This window comes from Lepisma saccharinum, chromosome 2 (assembly GCF_977018435.1).
Source record: "Lepisma saccharinum chromosome 2, izLepSacc3.1, whole genome shotgun sequence".
NCBI classification, from domain to species: Eukaryota; Metazoa; Arthropoda; class Insecta; order Zygentoma; family Lepismatidae; genus Lepisma; species Lepisma saccharinum.
This window is the reverse complement of record NC_139230.1, coordinates 35836175-35854824: the sequence shown is the minus strand read 5'-3', so window position 1 is coordinate 35854824 and position 18650 is coordinate 35836175. Positions and strand designations below refer to the sequence as shown.

General features: G+C 38.7%; 1 protein-coding gene across 9 annotated transcripts in view; it reads right to left on the bottom strand.

The window, feature by feature from the left end:
* The window catches only part of LOC145983995 (recombining binding protein suppressor of hairless-like), a 266841-nt gene that overhangs the window by 42849 nt on the left and 205342 nt on the right, over positions 1 to 18650 (bottom strand). For all 9 annotated transcript variants that reach the window (XM_083117264.1, XM_083117266.1, XM_083117265.1 and 6 more), the window contains one exon: positions 12314 to 12572. In XM_083117264.1, the coding sequence (XP_082973390.1) occupies positions 12314 to 12572 (259 nt within the window). The remainder of the gene's footprint in view (positions 1 to 12313; positions 12573 to 18650) is intronic.

Below are 18650 nucleotides of genomic sequence, written 5' to 3'. Positions count from 1 at the left end.
TGTATGCAGTGGTATCAAAACACTAAAGTGGCGTTTCCAGGAATTTTGTAAGGATGGGAACATTACATTTTTGTAGTTCGTAATTTATCTTCTGCTTGCGAAGCCAACAACCAAATTTAATATAAGCTGGGGTGATAGGAAGATGCAATTTTCTTTAATCCACCCTTCGGCACACTACTGCGTAATTAAACACATGCACTTTTCCATCTTTCCAACAATGTAGACCCTTTACAACATCAACTATGATGTTCTCATGCAGCTTCTTAGAGCAGTAAACAATGTGAGATTTATTTGGATGAGTGTGACGATTCGACAAATAATACGATCAATCCATGAGCAGAAAGAGTAACAACAATGTTTTGTAACAGTACTAAAGGTATTTTGACCTATGCATTACACTTCCACATTAATTATATATTTCTAACTGGAAACAATTGATTTATTGTATTGTTTACAGTAGAATCATGTCATCGGTCGCAAATACCAATCAACCAGCTTGCATTTAATCCGCAAAATTACTGAAGTTTAACGCATTGTGAATTCCCACTTCGATATGAATATTCACGTGACCATTTTTGCAGCATATTGAGTTCAATGGCTGTTGGGTATCGATTTTAACACAAGCTTCAATAAACATGGCAAGAATACAAATTCGTCGATTTGTGAATTTTTGGTAGATTATCAATACCATGTGAAGTCGAGGAGTGAATCTATTTTTGAAAATGATTACACTGCTAAGTGTTCCTGGGAATGTTGAAGAGGAGAAACAATTTATATAAGAGTATGGATGGATGGATGATTGATTTATTTTATTTTACTTCGTGTTTCTTCAGTTTTTGGCTAATCGCGACAAGACCATCGATTGAAAGGCGGAAGAAGAAGAAAAAAAACTTATTTATACAAATATATAGATGAGATTCACTGCCATCAACAGTTAAAATACTTCTCCTAATCTTATAGGAAGTTCATTGTGAGAACACTATGACAAAAAATAGCAACAACTAATTCTTTACTACATGGTATCTAGTTTACTGAACGAACTGAAATAGTCTATTATACTTAGCTCATAATTTCAACAAGAGAGATTACACACACAAATAACAGACTTAAGGTAAGAAAAGCGGAAGTGGCACTCATGAAGGCTGGGGGAAGATGTAACACATCAAAGAAATTATGCCAATCAATAGTTTGCCAATATTGATTTCTTTTTCAGCAAGCACACGACCAACGCAGCAAAAGAAAAAAAACAAAAAAAAAACACCTCAATTACAGGTTTAAAGGGTTACAAATATGTATATCTAATAATTTTCTTCACTTTGATTAGGAAGTTTGTTAATGTCCCAGCAAAATAAACACCAATGCACTTAGAACAAGATTCTCAATTTACAGCCTATCTTAGTGATACAGACGATTTAGAACTAGTGTTGCCCACGGGACGAGACGGGACAGGCTTTTAAAAATTCGAGACGAGACGAGATTGATCATGTGTCCCTTTGACAAACGAATATTTTCGAGACGAGACAGCATTTCACAGCATTTCCACGAGACGAGACAGGCCAAAGTCTCGTCTCGTGGGCAACACTATTTAGAACACTTATATTTTTGTCTACACGAGCGTTGAGTAAGGATATTACTGTAATATAGTGCATTACACCGTGACTCCTATAGAAAATCGATCTGGTGAGACAAACTATGTATAAATTGCATGTTAAATTACTTTTCCCTTAATTATTACGACTGTTGAAGATAATAGGTTTACAATCGATATCCTCTCAGGGCCTTATTATGTATTTAAACAAAAAATACCTTATCCTACTCTTAAACATTTTAAGCAAAATTGTTTCTAGATGTACTGAGTCATGGAAACATTAGAAACAGAAGGCTCACAAAGCTAACATAATTTTGGGCTGGGCCATGTGATATACTAATCCAGCCCAAGTGAGACGCTGTCTGGACCAATAGTATAGTCTTCCAGACAGCGTGACTTCGAAGGTCCCTGACTCAAGCTTTAAATCGTGAAATAAGAGCCTCGAGGATCTATTTCCATCCATCGTCTTCGGGTTGTTCAACCTGCGCTGATTAATGAGCTACCGCGCACGTAAGTAGGCGGATTCGTTGTGAAATTGGGCCTTAAAAAATGCAGGAAGTGTGCATGACAATGGCGAGAACCAATGTTTAATTGCTGTGTTCCAAAAGGCAAAAAGGGGCACACGCTTTCTCCATTGTTTCATTTGCAAGGTGGGAAATTCTCAGGCTCTCAAATACAAACAAATACTCCTCGTAGAAGCCTATGATTTCATTGGCACACAGAAATGACACACTATCGTGCTGTTTAAGTGACGGGAAATACTCCATTTTTAAAGCTGGTGTTGGGAGGGAGGACGACAGACTGCCATTCATTAGAAAGCCACTCGAAGGGAAGCAACAATACAAACCAAAGAGAGCTTGTTATATCTGTTATACACGAAAAATATGTATAATTTATTACCACTGCCATAACTCAACCTTTAAAATACACCAGGCAACAATGTATCTGCATGCATTGATTTGAGGACCAAAAAAATACAACAAAAGAACAAAATTTGTGCACAAATTCTGAAATTTCACGTTAAAATAAAGGAAACGAAAATACAAAATACTTCTTTCAATTTATGATCACATAAAACTGCACTTTAACCATAAAAACTACGCATATTAGTTCCAAATACGCAGTAATATTCTTGAACGAGGGCGAATGAAAATACGTTTAGTGGAAAATAGAAAAAAATACGGATTAAATATAAGTAGTTTAGATGTATTTCACTATATATACAAAACTTTCTATTTCGGTCATTTTACGTCCCTTTATACCTTTTGGGTTAATTGCGACGACGAGGATGAATGATAAACTGATGATATGGATCATGGGACAAATACAAGGATACACACACAACGTCTGGCTACATAGTGCGTTACACCGACCACTCCGCCACGTAGCCCGACTACACATCTTTCACCTGGTAATATATTCTGAGTGTCAATTCTTGAAATCCATTGCCTGTACCCTCATTATTTGTTAGTTTGAATTTGTGAAATAGTCCATATCAATTGTAATTTTTAAAAGAGAGTCACATCTAAATTTTAGGAACCAACAAACACGTATGACTTGTAAGCATGTGTATATGATGAATAAACATCAAACAGCATTATTTGAAAGTGTGTTCCTGTTACTTGCTGGAATGGCGGCAACCCACGTTACATATTCATTTCGCAAGGTTGCATAACTTCCAGGAAACTTCAGAATCTGAATGTCAAATATTTATCAAAGGTCCAAACTTCACAAGTGCCTGCGTGGGATGCAGAGCTAGCTAACTATACATCCGTGCATTTGTGAAGAGCTAACGTTAACTACAACACCAACATCATTAAATACAGCCACTACAAAACTACACATCGAATCAAGTAAACTAGAGAAAAAAATAATAACTCGTAGTTGTAGAATCATTGCATTTGCGACGATTAACTTTTCCAGATCATTTACTTTCACTGAGATTTTCCATGTTTTCTTCTAGAATTAGTGAAGAAAATATCGACAATGTAACTTTAAAGACTACTGCTTGTTCCTTTCTCGAATTACAAGATTTATCACCACATCGATTTAGTTTCGGTCGATGTAATTGCAGAAATGGTTTGATTCTCGATGTCGTTGATAATGGTGTAAAAAAATGTACCAACAGAATCGTTCGGATTCTCCACTGCACTATACCCCACCTGGCAATGAAACGCAGAACCCTTTCATTACTAAGCCGCACATTAGTTACTAAGCTACTGGAAAACTCCAGGAAGGACGTTACTATTCGAGCGAACAATTTTTATCTATTAAGGAAATTGTCTTCGTTGAAAGGTCTATCAAATTGACCGAAAGTGAAGCGTAATGATGTAGTATTACTTCATTTTTAGAAATGGATAATATTAATTTATGGTTCTACGTTTGTGACATGTGGATTACAATGAAAATGTACCGGTAAAATATGAATTTTAAATTAAGTCTTACTGCAAAAAATCGACATAATTCAACAGAATCGCGAGGCAGGGAAGATGTCGTTAGTAAGCAAAATTATAACATATGCATGCATACGTAATTCAACGCAACCTTCGCACCTAAATAACTTACCAGGATAAAACAGATTTGCACATCGAATCGGTTTAAATAAGATTACAAGTGCGGTACACTACATTAAATATTTAATAAAAAAATATAATTTGCACAAAAATACATATAAATTACATATTTTTCTTATTATGATTGAATTAATTTAATCTTTTATGACGAAGATGCATCTAATTTGTACAACTAGACCTGCTTTAACAATGAGGACTGAGTTGGTGTTTTAAGTCCAGTTTATGCATAGTAAGGCTAATCGGTACTGGACCTACAGTTTAAAGTGGGATCCAAACCATTATGTGCGTCCACCGGTTTTCTAACTCGGGACTCCTTGATTACAAGGCGACGGCGCTACCAGTGTGCCATCGGGAAGGCTTAAAAATGAGGATATAATATTTGTTTCATACACTCTCCCAGTGTGTTACATCGTAGCATGTAATACGAAATTCATACTAAAACATATATTCCATACATCTTTTAGTGACAATGCACTAGTGTGCCTGATTAGAATGCGATCAAAAAATTCTTGGCGGCAAATAAGTACAACAGCCTAGAGCATGCAACAAGATAATTTGCTCTCCCTTACAAGAAACATGCAATCTTAATTTCAGAATTATTTACGGAAACTTTACTTGTTGGAGCAAGTTGTTAACATCAATACGCATAAGCAATGAAAAGATATGGAACGCATGGAATATGAAAGTGAAATATATTTTCACGGAAGATATTGTTCCCGGAATAAAAACTGCAATAACAAATGTGTTTTACTTCGGGGTATTGGCAATCAAGCCAATAAAAAGTGTACTTGAATCTTTGGAGATTTATTCACATGAGAAATTCTTAATCCAAAAATATCGTATATTTAGGGGTCATGATAAAATATCGAAGTTGGGCTATGAAAAGAATGATTTTCTTTATATTCCTCCCCGTTTCTGGCACATTTGGCTAATTGCGAAGATGAGAATGAACTGTTTTTAATTTTGATTTGGTGTTTTAAGTCCACTTTATGCACAGTAAGGCTAATCGGGACTGGACCTACAGTTTAAAGTGGGATCCGAACAACTTGTGCCACCACCGGGTATCGAACCCGGGACCCCTTGAGAATGAACGGCAAACAGATGATATAGATGAAGAGACAATCAGGAACGCATAGGACAGCACAAAACGCAAGCCCCCAGAGGATTATCCTGGCTGCAGGTCCAGGTGCCAGAGCCTCGTTAGTCTGCTAAATATAGTCCAGGGTTGTACTACGTGAAAGTGAGGTTGACATTTGGGTGCCTCAGAATGGTCACCCATTACAGCCTGGGCTGTGAAATGTTACGCCAGAAAAAACAAAAAAAACCTAAACTATAAACCACTTCGTTTGTCCATTTTTAGAATTCGTTAACTTCTTCATGTGCACGGCCAGTAACCATTTAATCGGATCATAATACACTATTTACATTAAGATAATGTATAACATACAATTTCAATTTTAAACATATTAACACAGGTCACGCGAATATAATTTGGAATTGAAAATGTATTAACAACACGTACATTTCTCGTGAAATATTCAAATCCAATTTCAAGAATCGCGAGTGTATGTGGAGAATTCTGATCTCGTATTAGCACCTCTTTGAGGCACTTGCACCTGCACACTGACTTGAAAACAAGGCAAGGTTTGATTGATTGATTGATTTGGTGTTTTAAGTCCACTTTATGCACAGTAAGGCTAATTGGGACTGGACCTACAGTTTAAAGTGGGATCCGAACCACTATGTGCCTCCACCGGGTATCGAACCCTGGACCCAAAAACAAGGCAAGGATCAGAAATAACGGTAAGATGGAACACGCTATTGTATTATCTGAAACCAGTCTGCTTGTAGTCCCACGCAGGTTGAGAGATCGTGGCATACCCACGCCTCATCAGTGAATTTTTCACACGGCAGCCATGCCTCAAGATAAACCACTTCCCATGACGCATGGGCGCTGGGTTCCATGGAAACACCACGTGTGTCCAGTGCATGGTCACAGAAAAAAGAAAACATCCACTCTTAAGAACAAAATGCTACAATTCGAATTCACAAAGCAACCAAAGACATGCACTTCTAATTTCGAATAATTAGTTACAAGCTAAAGCTCAAATTTTACAACCCTCAAATACATGTTTCAGTCTAAACTTCGACTGCTTTTTATTGTTAAGAAACACATGTGACAAGATTTTTTCTTGTTGATGTATGAAATAATCATTCTAAGTTCAGGAAAACACTAACATCACCATAAAGCTTGCATACACTTTCAAAAATCATTTGATAATTTTATCGGACTATGTTGTTACAATGAAACAAAAATCTATGATTTTACAGTTTAAGGAAAAATAGTATGGATAAAACATAATATCCATCATGATCTTGCTTTACATTAACGAACAACCATAAATGAAACAATAATATTTAAAAAGGAGAAGAAGAAGTAGTAGTTTAAGATATTCAAAAACATTTGTCATGAAGGAGAAAATTCTTGAAATTAAAAAAATACTTATAAAATCACGTATTGTAGTTCCAACAAGTATAAACAAAACATTCCTTCTTCATAACATTTACGAAGAACGCTTACCAGATGCAGGCAAAGAAGGTGCGTACGGATTGGGAAGATGCAGGCCGGCCTCCAGATAGGGCATCGTGAAGTCTTCGAGAGAAAATTCGTGGTGAGGATGCGTCGCCGAAGCCATGGGGAGATTTAGCCGTCGGACCGGGAAAGATCACGGAGAGGCACCTTGGCGCGTGACGGGACCATGCTCCGCTCTGGACGCCCGCCACACACAGTCGCCGCGAATCGACGGCCGCCGATCAGAGCATCGTCGGTGCTCGAGGGAATTTTTCTCTCTTTTAGATCCTCCGGAAGAGCATTTACGGAAACGGAAGAATATGCCGAAACGTTTCGATATCCACTTGCTTTCGCGAGGACTTGCCCCGCTCCCACCTTCAAGCGGTGCTCGACTAGCGGGGGAAATTGAGCAGTCAGCTTTGTTCCTCGCCAACTTTCTCCCTTCTAAATCTCTCCCCCTTCGCTTTCCTACCCTCCTTCCCCCTCCAACTGCCCTCCGGCGCAGCTCCGCCGAACTAGCCTATCTCTATTTGCCGTGCTATTAATTATCATTAACACCTGTGATACCCAATATTTTCCCACACTTCCATCTCGACTGCACGATACCCACTGCAGGGCCGGTTCGCATTTGACTGCATTCGTCGCACATGGAACACTCACGCACACTCAGTCCCACCGACGTCGCTCTCTTTCACGTGACGAGGGGAAAGGCACCAATGCAATATTTATATAAAACATTGCACAAATGCTGAACGATGGCTTAAATGTAAGGTTGCCGAATTAGTACTTTTTTGGAACATAAAAAGGCAAAGCAAGGAACGTAGCATTGGACGCCGATCTCACGCCCCTGAATGAGGATTAAATCTGCCCGTATTGACGGCGACCGCAAGGTGCTTCCTGGAAGGGAGATCTCCGCCGCAGTGGCGCCCCACACCCCGCTGAAAGGGGCGCATCCCCATTTCCATGTTCACACAATATCAGTCACCCTTCATATTCGGATATTCGGCGGGGTGGCATTGTACGTTGCCTGCGCTCTGATTTTCACGGTACGTTAACGCAGCTAATTTATCTATTTTCAAGTGCCGTCAAAGATCAAGTGCTGACATTACGTCGATTTACACTGTATTGCAGTTAATTTCATTCCAAATGCTAGGATGCGTTTAGTACGCTTTAATAATTCTATTAAGGGTTGGTAGTTAGGAGAAGCCGAATGTGTAATGTGGTGCAAGGAATCTGGGATCCCACACCAGGGATCCCAGATTCGAATCCCGAGCTGGGCATGGATGTTCTGTGTGAAAGTCCCTTGCACAATTTCATCATTCTCATCTTCGCGATAAGCCAAAGGTGGCAGAAAAGCGAAGCAAAATAAACCAAATCAATATCAACCGTAAGCAACCAAATTCCAACCTCTCTTCCACGTAGTACACCCTGGACTGCATTCTTACAGACTAATGAGGTTCTGGCGTCGGGACTCATAGCCAGTATAATCCTGTGTAGGACGTGTCTTGTGTAATGCCCAATTGAGCTTGATTTGCTCTCTCATCAATTTCATCTTATGACTTTTCATCCACATTTTCGCGATTAGCCTAAAGTGGCAGAAAAGTGAAGTAAAAAAAAACAATCAAAACAGAATGCATCATGTACTATTGTGTACAGTCACAGGCAATAAAAATGGGACACCTAGATTCTGAAATACTAGCTTCCCTGTAAGGCATTATGTGTGTTGCCTAACCCTAAGGCGATAAGTTTATTTTATTAGCAAATTGTCAATGGCAACCTCTACCACCGACGTAGAGTTAGGCAACAAACATAACGCCTTGCAGGAAGCGAGTATTTGAGGACATAGGTGTCCCATTTTTATTGCCGGTGACTGTACATGAGATAAAACGAGACATTTCAGCAGCTTCTTTTTTAGGTGTCATCAGAAGCATTGCCCAATGTCCCTTCACCGAGTATCGAACCCGGGACCCCTTGATTACAAGGCGAGGACGAGACTCTCAATCTTGCCACCAACGGTTTCAGGATCGAGTTCTGAAGTAAGTATGTGTGTTGAGAGTCCCATCCTCAGTGACGCAACTGGTCAAAACGGGCATAAGAGAGCTGGTGGAGTGGTTAGCGTAATGTGCTAAGAAACAATGAGTTCTAAGTTTCAATTCTGGGGAACGAATGGATGTGGCTGTGTGCTTTTCCCTCAACTATCTATTTCAATTCGTCACTTATTCCGATCATCGTGATTACCCTAGAGAGGTACAAAAACGACTTAAAACAACCGAAATGGAAATTCATTCTAGTATTATCTCACTTCCCTCGCGATTAACAAGCCTGCAAAAATACACAACGTCATCCCATGCAAAGAAATAGAACAATGCATGAGTACATAATGTTGATGGGTACTTGACGATACACGTAAAGTAGGGGCCATCACGGTGGCCAAGCGTGTTGGGTGTCGTCTCGCCTCCTAAGATTCCAGCCCTCTATATGTATCTCTTTAATCTACGTTGATTTTTATCGTCGCGATTAGTCCACGAGGACAGAAGAGCGACGTCAAATAAGAAAATAGAAATATGTAGAGTGGACTCATTCTTGAGATTGTTGTTATTAATATTAGTAGAATAACATAATATAGTGCTTTGTGTGGAGTATAGATTCTACGAACAAGTGAGGAACGTAGAAACGGACTGACAAAGAAATAAATTAAACTGTGCTGCGGTGAAAAAGACAGTACTGGAAATGATCAAGAAGACGATGGCTAAGAAAGAACCGCTTGATGCAAGATAAACTAGAAAGAACGGTGAATGGAGGAAGATTCTGGGGCAGAATACGATGTCAGAACGCCCTCTCAATAAATTTCGTCGAACATGTTTTGTAGATGCACATTTCTATTTGACGTCGCTTTTCTGCATCTTTTGTCTAATCGCAAAGATGAGGATGAATGATGCTTAGATGAAAATGTGAAGGGGTACTCCAAAAAAAAAAAAACACACATGCCTAAGCCAGGATTCGAACTTGCGACCGGCGAGGACGGCATCGAGTACAACCACTCAGAGCGTTCAGTTGTGCTGCTATGAAGATTAAGGCCCAAGATCGGAAAGCCTGGATGGAGGTTGCAGTGAAAAATTTGTTCACTGGGCAGAGAGAAATTAATGAATGATTGGACTAGAGAATTGTAGGAAGGTGAATCCATACACTGACTGCTAACGACAGGATTGCTGACATCTTGTATGTTACGTTACGGCAGTAATAGCCTATTAAACTTATTCTCTTCTTTGAAGGAGGAATTAGTGAACTCTCCATACTTTTCCCAACCGAACACCTTGCTCTCTGAAGCATTTCGTAAACGGAAAACTGGCATGATGAAAAAAGATTTGCATTTAATGCTACGGACGGTTGCCTAGATGGCAGGAGCGGGCGACCAAGACAGCGACTCGAGCGTCTCCTCGTTTGCATTCCAGGAACTCTTAGAACTCGGAAGAGAGCATCGGAGAAGTCTTTTTTGAGATGGATATTTGCGAATCACGAAGCGACAACAGATGAAACTGCGAACGCGGGCCGTGGGGGCTGCAAGAGACGATGGGGGAGAAAATGGGATATAAATGGGGTGGCTGCACAATGAGGATCCACTTGAATCGAAGGGTGGGGAACCCCCAAGCGAACGCCCTCTCAATAAAGAGACCATTGTTCACCACTCAGCTAGCGTGTGCTCCGTGTTTATTGAGGAAACACTCTCATTATAGCCGCAGTTGCGAGACCGTCATTGTGAACGGGGTTACAATCTCTCGCCGCCCCTTGCCGGCGCTTAGATTACGCATAGTATTAACACAGTTGGGTTGGACAAGGCGGAAACAGCTGTCACCTGTCGGTGCGCACGCGCGGGACACGCGCCGCCCAAAGCACGCGACCCCAAAGCTTCAGGCACCGGAATGTGGCCTGGATTGTCCTGGGGCACTTGCTCCGTGGGTCTTCTTTTTCCGGCCACAACAAGGTCTTAAATTACATGCTGCTAGCTGGCTTAACTAATGTGCGACTTTAGAAATGACATTTATGAAGATATTTAGGTAATTTCTGTCCTTGTAAATTTTACGCACATGGTGGCAAGTGCTTTCAAGTTTCCTCGTATGTATGTGTGAAGTTGATGTATTACGTAGAATTATTTTAGCTCACAAAGAAGTTCGAGATTTAGAACATCAGGTAGTCCGTGCATCCAGAGTTACAAGCATTTAGAGACTTTTAAACATTTTCCTGTCCTTAAGTATGCGCCCGATTTATTTTTGTGAATTTGACCTGCAAGTTGTTTTCTGAAAATATTAATAAAGCAGTGCGATTTAAGTGATGTACTGAGAACAATACAACGTCTTAGCCAACGACAAAAGAACAACTATAGTGAAACAACCAAAACTTTTGAGCAGCGAAAATCAATGTGTCAGATGATACTATGTCGTAGCATCATTTGACAAATGTTAGAAACTGTTATCTGACATTTGTTTACTCAGTGTAAGGTGCCTTAAACGATATCAACATTTCCACCAATGCACTAATCGTAAAATGCTCACTCGAGTGTGAAAACCAATTTTCATTGGCTTGTACTTGCCGCAGTGGGATGCCAAACCATGATCCGGGTTCCTGCATGGTTGTATGTTTTTAACCTGCTTCAACTCTATCACAAGTCCTAATTTCTACTGTTAATATGTTGGTACAACTAAGCGATGTAAAAACGTGTCAAAATTGACAATTGCTTCCGTGGAAAAGGGGAGGGAGTATGGAAGGCAGCCTTTTAAGTCTTTAAGTCTAAAAATAATACTCCCAAGAGTTCTAGAGCAAAGTACGACCAAAGGCAAGTTTCTTGTCCTTGCGCTAAGGACACTTTCAAGAGACTTCAATTTGAAAGTACTCACCATGGGATGTGATAGTTTCCTCAAAACAAGATTGTGATAACGGTGAAGAGACACCACTAACGTGAAGGTTGCAGTTCTCAGCTGATGACGAACCACGAATTTCCTCAAATAGTGCCAGGGAAGGTTTAACTCGAGTGTGTAGTACATAACGTTGATACGAATTTGCTGGCGCATGCGTGTGAGCCCAATAACAGTTATATAAAGCTCCTTGGTACTTGCACCTCCCTCGCAATGATCGATTTTACTTATAGACTTGGCGAGTTGGAATCTTAATGTTGTGTACAACTGTACATCTACAATTATACTAATTGTGATGAGTAAATTTGGTAGTACTAAAGGATCAAAGCTCGCTATCAATATGTTATCTCACAATTTGCCTACGACAATACAGAAAGTTCTTGTAATCATGGGGTCTGAATCCCACTTTAAACTGTAGCTCGAGTCCCGGTAAGCCTTACTGTGCATAAAGTGGACTTAAAACACCAACTCAATCAATCAAGGAAAAATCTCAGTCTTAAAAAGCAGGCCATAGGGACTGAATTTGCAGCTTCTCGAATACGACTCTGCTTTCATAGTCACTTAAACAAAAAAGATTGACACATCGCAATGCATCTACCAACTACGAGAACTTTGGAAGAATTACATGCAAATAACAATAATACAGATACAATTGGATTTATGTACTCACCTGGGTCTGGAACCCCAACGAGGCCGTTTTGCTTATATTGGTCCGGAACCCTGCGATCACGATAGCTGGCGTCCAGAGCGTCTTGAGGTCTTGGGCTAGAGAGATCGACAGGATGGTTGTCTGGATAAGGTCCGACGTGACCGTTCAGATGTAGACCTCCCTGTTGTTGTTGTTGCTGCTGCTGTTGTTGACTTGTTGGTCCTCCTGGCCCCGGTCCGGCGGTGCTCAGGTCAGTCATAACCGACCCACCACTGTCACCCTAGTAAAAAAAACAAATACAATTTTAAGTCGTAAATCTAACTATAATAAAATGTTGGGATTGAGATAAACTTGGTCGGCAGTCAAAACTTGTTGGTTTAATGCAGATACACATATATAACACCGCCAAAAGTCATTCTGACCTAGGTAAAATTAAGCTTACAAGAAAAATTAACATTTAAAAATTGTTTGGGTTCATTTTCTCATTGTTGCATATGATATATACAACCAAACGTCAAAGTCGTGAAAAAACATATAATTTCAAAATACTACAAGCACGGACGTGTGTATGTGTATCTTTTATATAATATATTTTAAAATTTTGTAATGTCATAAATTTAAGAAGCAGTCGGAATTAAATTATAATACGCGTAAAACAACCACCACTAAAAAAAAAAACATGAAGTCTGTGCTACAGAAGTTGAAAGAAGTTGAGCTCAGATATCAAATATGCGTAAGACTGGCGAAAATCAAATAAAAAATAGTTTCAAAGACAAGATAATACATAATCAATATGGATACTAAAATTCTTATAGTGACTTGGTGCAAGATATTCATATCAGTTTGATGAAATTAGTATCCATGACGATGAATTGATATATGGTGTACGCTGCTTTACAGTATATGTATACCATTCAGAAATTTTGTGTCTGGCATGGAAACATTGCGGAATACTGAGAATACTGTCTTCTTGTATAAAGTGAAGAAAGTACGGTATTGTTCATTCAAAAATGTACCTTACTCACTGCACATAAAATCGCACGAAAGGGTCACGCAGTGTAAGTGTAACATGGAATATTACCACTTGTAAAGGCATTAAAAGTATCAAGGAATGGAGCGGTGCATAAAATATGCCCACAAATGTAATAATTAGGCTTCTTTACTGCACAATGCGACAGGTGCAAGTACCTCAAAGTGCTAACGCAGTCAAGTTTTAATTCACTCACTAACTCAACAACAAATATTCATGCAACTGTTGGAGGTTAATTCAATTTATGACGCAGTACTTCACTGTACTTGGGAAGTTTTCAGTGTGCTTAGCAGCCTAAGATTCAAGTTATTCATGGTGCAAACACTCATGGAGAAGTTATAAGTTTCCTGTGGGAATTTAAAATTTTCAATCCCTCATGTCCACCCAGCAAAAGACAATCTAAGGTGAAATCAGTTCGTCTGGCTACGTCATCGCATTTCGAAGTGTAAGACTTCCTCCCAACTTGTATCTTTAATTTATTGTGAAATCTCGAATAGACCTGGAAAACATGTTATTTCCATGCTAGGTATTTGAAACTTGCGGTCAGTTCCCTTCCCTAACGGTTATGCGTGTCCCAGAAACGTTTAGGTTATTGAAAATCTTTGTCAAGGGTGAAAATATTCGGAGGAAAATAAAATTAGCGTTTCCATTGACAATATGTGAAATTCAATAAATCAAATGGTACAATCATCTCCATTTATTCACACTGCCTCCTTTAAACATTCAAGAAAAACTACCTAGGTGTAATAATGATTCACGAAAGCTAAACACATTTTAGTTTATTTCTATGATATACTACAAAAAAGAAATCAAATAAGGATACGAGCCGATGATATCTAACAATTCGTTAATATGCATATATCCAATTTTGTGTATGGGCATTTATTTCAAAGATAAATGCTTTAACATCAGCTAAATGTTAACTGAAAGTGGGATTTATTACATTTATTTTTTAATACAGATTTATATCTAACGGGAAGAAACCATGAGTGAAATATGACGTGTCCAAGTAATGTATTCTCTGGCATTGGTTTTCACTACACTCGATTCCCAATTCGATGGAAAACAGCTGTTTTCAAGGGAGAGAAGTTGCTGTTTCTTCGTTTTGTGGAATTAGTTGTTGGAAATGCTTCCAGCTTTCACTCAGAGAATATGGCTATTCATATAAAATCTTAATCAACGGCAATAAAAACAATACTGGTTACAATACGGAAAGCACAAGCTGAAGTTTGCATTTCACAGGCTCCGTTGTTACATTAAATAAAATGTCATTCCTGCAGGAACATAACTAATGGTCTATCCAAAACCTTGTAAATTGGTGCCGAGATCGTACAACACGACTGTATCAAGGGGGGACTTGCGCCGCATGTGAAGGGTGACCTGGCACCTTATCAAAATGGATTTTCATTTGCATAACAAGTACAGATACAGGGTCTGAGTTAAAGTATATGAATTTCACGTTAACAGCAAAACAATTAGAAGTATTTAATAACTTGTACAGTCAAGAGTAAATGGGCCTCCCAGATTGTGTAGTGGTAAGGTCGTCGCCTTGTAATGAAATGGTATAGAGTTTGATACATTAGTGGTTCGGACTCCACTTTAAACTCTAGCTCCACTTCCGATTAGCCCATCTGTTCATAAGTTAAATTTAAAAACAAACAAAGAGTATATGTATGCAACCGAGTAGAAAACTCTATATCCAATCCTTATGTGGGACAGGGGCGCTCTTACCCAAAACTGTTCCTAAAATAAAATACACTTCATACAGATATAATTTTGTCATTCTGTGTTATGAACTTTTAAATTAGTTACATAGCAAAACGAGTGGTGGCATACAAACACAAATATCCATATCTCAGGTGCAAGTTACCGTTTATTAATATTACCTATATCTTATAGTTGTAATTGTGTGTTGCATAACACAAATGGTGTAGTCAACCTTACTCCACGGAAGAGTATCAAATTGTTGCTATAAATTTGAATATCTTCCTTAAAGTGAAAGTGAAGGTCTACTTTTGAATGTTGTTACAGAAATAGTAATGCAACTTCCTTCTGCTTTCAATAAGTCATCAGATAACGTTCAAGGAATGAAAACCAAGGTAATTAAGGCAAAGCTGTAATTCTCATTATATGAACGTATTTTACAACGCCTATACCTTAATGAGGGAAGATGCTCACCCGAGTAATATTAAATCTAATTATTATTAGTCTCTTGAGAAAATTTCAATGCCATTCGCCGTCTTCACACTTTCTCTTTCACAACTGACATAATTAGCCATTTAACATTTCTATTAATGAACAATGAGACAATTTTACAGAACTTCCAATTGTTTTATAAAACCTCTCGCGAATTAATTGCGAAAAAAACTATGTATATACAGTCACGGACACTTCTGGGTTGTAATGATACAATTGATTTTCAATTATTAACACACATGAAATCTAAAACTTAACAATGTTGATCCGATATGGTCTCTATGAAGTGAAGCGGTTAAGTACGTACGCTGCAACACCTTTTATCAACTGCCAATTTCTATATTGGTTTATTTACGTTGCTTTCCTACACCACGGAGATAGGCATATTTCATCAATATCATTGTTTGCTCGAAACGATGTTATGGAAAAGTGAAACAAGTGAAATTTGACATGTCCACTTGAAAGAGAGCATTGACATTCATTACCTTTACTTTTATTAAGCGTTATTTCTAGAATGTTGCTGCGGACGGGATTTATTAATGAAGGTCAATGAGAAGCAGACACTTGTTTTATTGTTTCTCCAACATTAGTGAAAGATATAACAATGGCTGATCACTGAGCAGACAAGGGAAAAATGCTATGAAACTATTGCAGTAATTGAGTTACCAGACACAAGTGACGGTTCAAGGCACTCTGACAACATGGAATCCATTTTCGCAGTTCCTGTCTTTGTTTCCGGTTAACCATTACCAGACTACTGAACTTCGTACAGCAAGACTGGTGAATGAACTGTGGTAACACCCAAGTAACCCTACGGGGAACATTTTCCTACATATTATGCTTGGATATCTCTGTACGTAACAATCGAACACGAAACCATCACACATTGGCAGGGAATTCTCACTTGAAAGATTATATCGGTAATAGTGATGTTGATTTGAGTTTTCCAGTACTCACTTCCGTATCATTCTTTATACCATGGGTAAAAGTAGGCAGAAATTCGAAACGGTTTGAAAGCTGATATTCTCTGCGAGTCTCTCTAAAATGTTGAATTTTTAAAAGGCAATCCTGACTGCAGTCTGAGAAATCTCACGGGGATTGAACACAGGATCTTGTGATTATGATGCTGAAACTCCAACTATTTTCTCATTTTGATAATGAACGTGTTGATCAGGAATAAAGTAACACTGGTTATAATTTTAATTTTGTATTAGTACTACACGCATTGTTTACATTCTAAGTATGTTTTCTTTCATTTCCTTTTTCAAGAGCTGTCACTCTTGCTTAAAAAATACGATTTTATTCCTATTCTCATATTCGGTTACCGGTGAATTAGGCTGTTTTCTTGATTGATTGATTTGGTTTATTTTACTTCGATTTTCTGACACTTTTGGCTAATAGCGAAGATGAGGATGAGTGAGGATATGATGAAATTGATGAAGGGACACTCACAAAGAACACCCATGTCCAGGCCGGGATTCGAACGCGGGACCCCTGGTGCCGTAGCACGCGGTGATACCCACTCTGTCACGGAGGTCGGTGTTTAGGCTGGTTTCTGAAATTAACTGGAAAGCTACACTGTACACTGTATCGAATACAATTCTCGATTGGATTTACGGAATCTGGGGAATTAGAAGTGGGAAATTAAGTGAAACAACAGCCCGGTTTCCTATTGAGAATTCGGGTTAAAAAAGGAAAAACTACCAGAACCGAGAAAACATTTTAATCTCCAAGAAACGAAAATGAGACACAAAAGGCAGACAAGGTCATCACCTTTAAAAACCTCCCTGGTAACTCAACATCTCTGCACCCTGAAAGGAATTACCCCATCCCTTGCAGTGTCCTTTGAATGGAGCTCACTATGAAAGGGTAAGTCAACCTGTCCTGAGAACCTCGGCAGGAGAGTTTCCCACACTGTACACTTAACTCGACGAGCCAAAACCACCGCGCAGAATATGAACGCGGCCAGCAGGGAAATAAAAGATACGATAATAAGGACAGAAGAAAAAGAGTGAAGGCGGGTTTTTCTGGTCGTGGTGAATGAATGACGTAATGAGCGACATCAAGAAAATCTTGGGAGAATAAGAATGCATACTACAAAATGCAGAAACGCGAAAATTGTGGGAAAACTACACACCAGAAAAGGATCAGCTCCTTACTGGATGACAATCGTATTGTGTGGTTATTAATGCATGCGTACTGAAAAGAAAACATAACGTAGCATTATGTCAATCAAAGTTAGGATAGAGCGCCATGCTTTGATTAGGGCTGTAACTATTTTGAATTGAAAAGGGATATTCAACCGAGTTTGAAATAATGAAAGAAAAATTTTGCTGGTCTACTCGAATCTAACTAGCGAACAATGTTTGCCAGAAACCTTCCTCTACGACAAAGGAATTTCTCTAACCTCTTTCTTAGTGCCTAACCATGCTCACAAACCAAAGCAAGCTGGCCACTTATCCAATGCTTCATAGTTATGCACATGAATGCACATTATGCACGCGAGATCTACTTCTTAGTTCAGCAAGCTGAGAAAGAACAAGTCCTCGAATCAAATTACGCAGATACACGTGGGAGTATTCTATTATCACTGTCCACTCCATCGTTACCAATATCAAATATTATAAATATGTGATATAATCGAAAAACATGCAAAGAAGGACTGTAGCGAGATGGAAAATCATTTCAGTTATGCTCCAGTGTGTGGGTATTAACACAAACATTTCCTTTTTACAAAATCTAATGTTCATACGTATAAATAAGTAACATTACGAAGAATGTATAAACTACTATTTGATTAGTTGCACTGTACAAGTACGCTGTTTTAAGGTTCACCAGTGAGATTACTATAATAATTATATCTACTTCCTTAATTTTCAGTTGCAAATAGCAACTGAATTTCATACGTAGTACTAAATTATGGTAGTAACCTTAAATTTGTTTTATATATTTCATTTTTACACAATATGTTTTGAGCACTAAATAAAAGATATCACTCTACACTGTATCATAATGAATGTAACGAGGCAAATATAGGTCTCGTACGAATTTGGCAAATTTGAATGAAAATTTTGCCTTAACCAAAATAGTTTTACTACGAGACTGACTCAAACATACCAAGGGTGTTAGTTA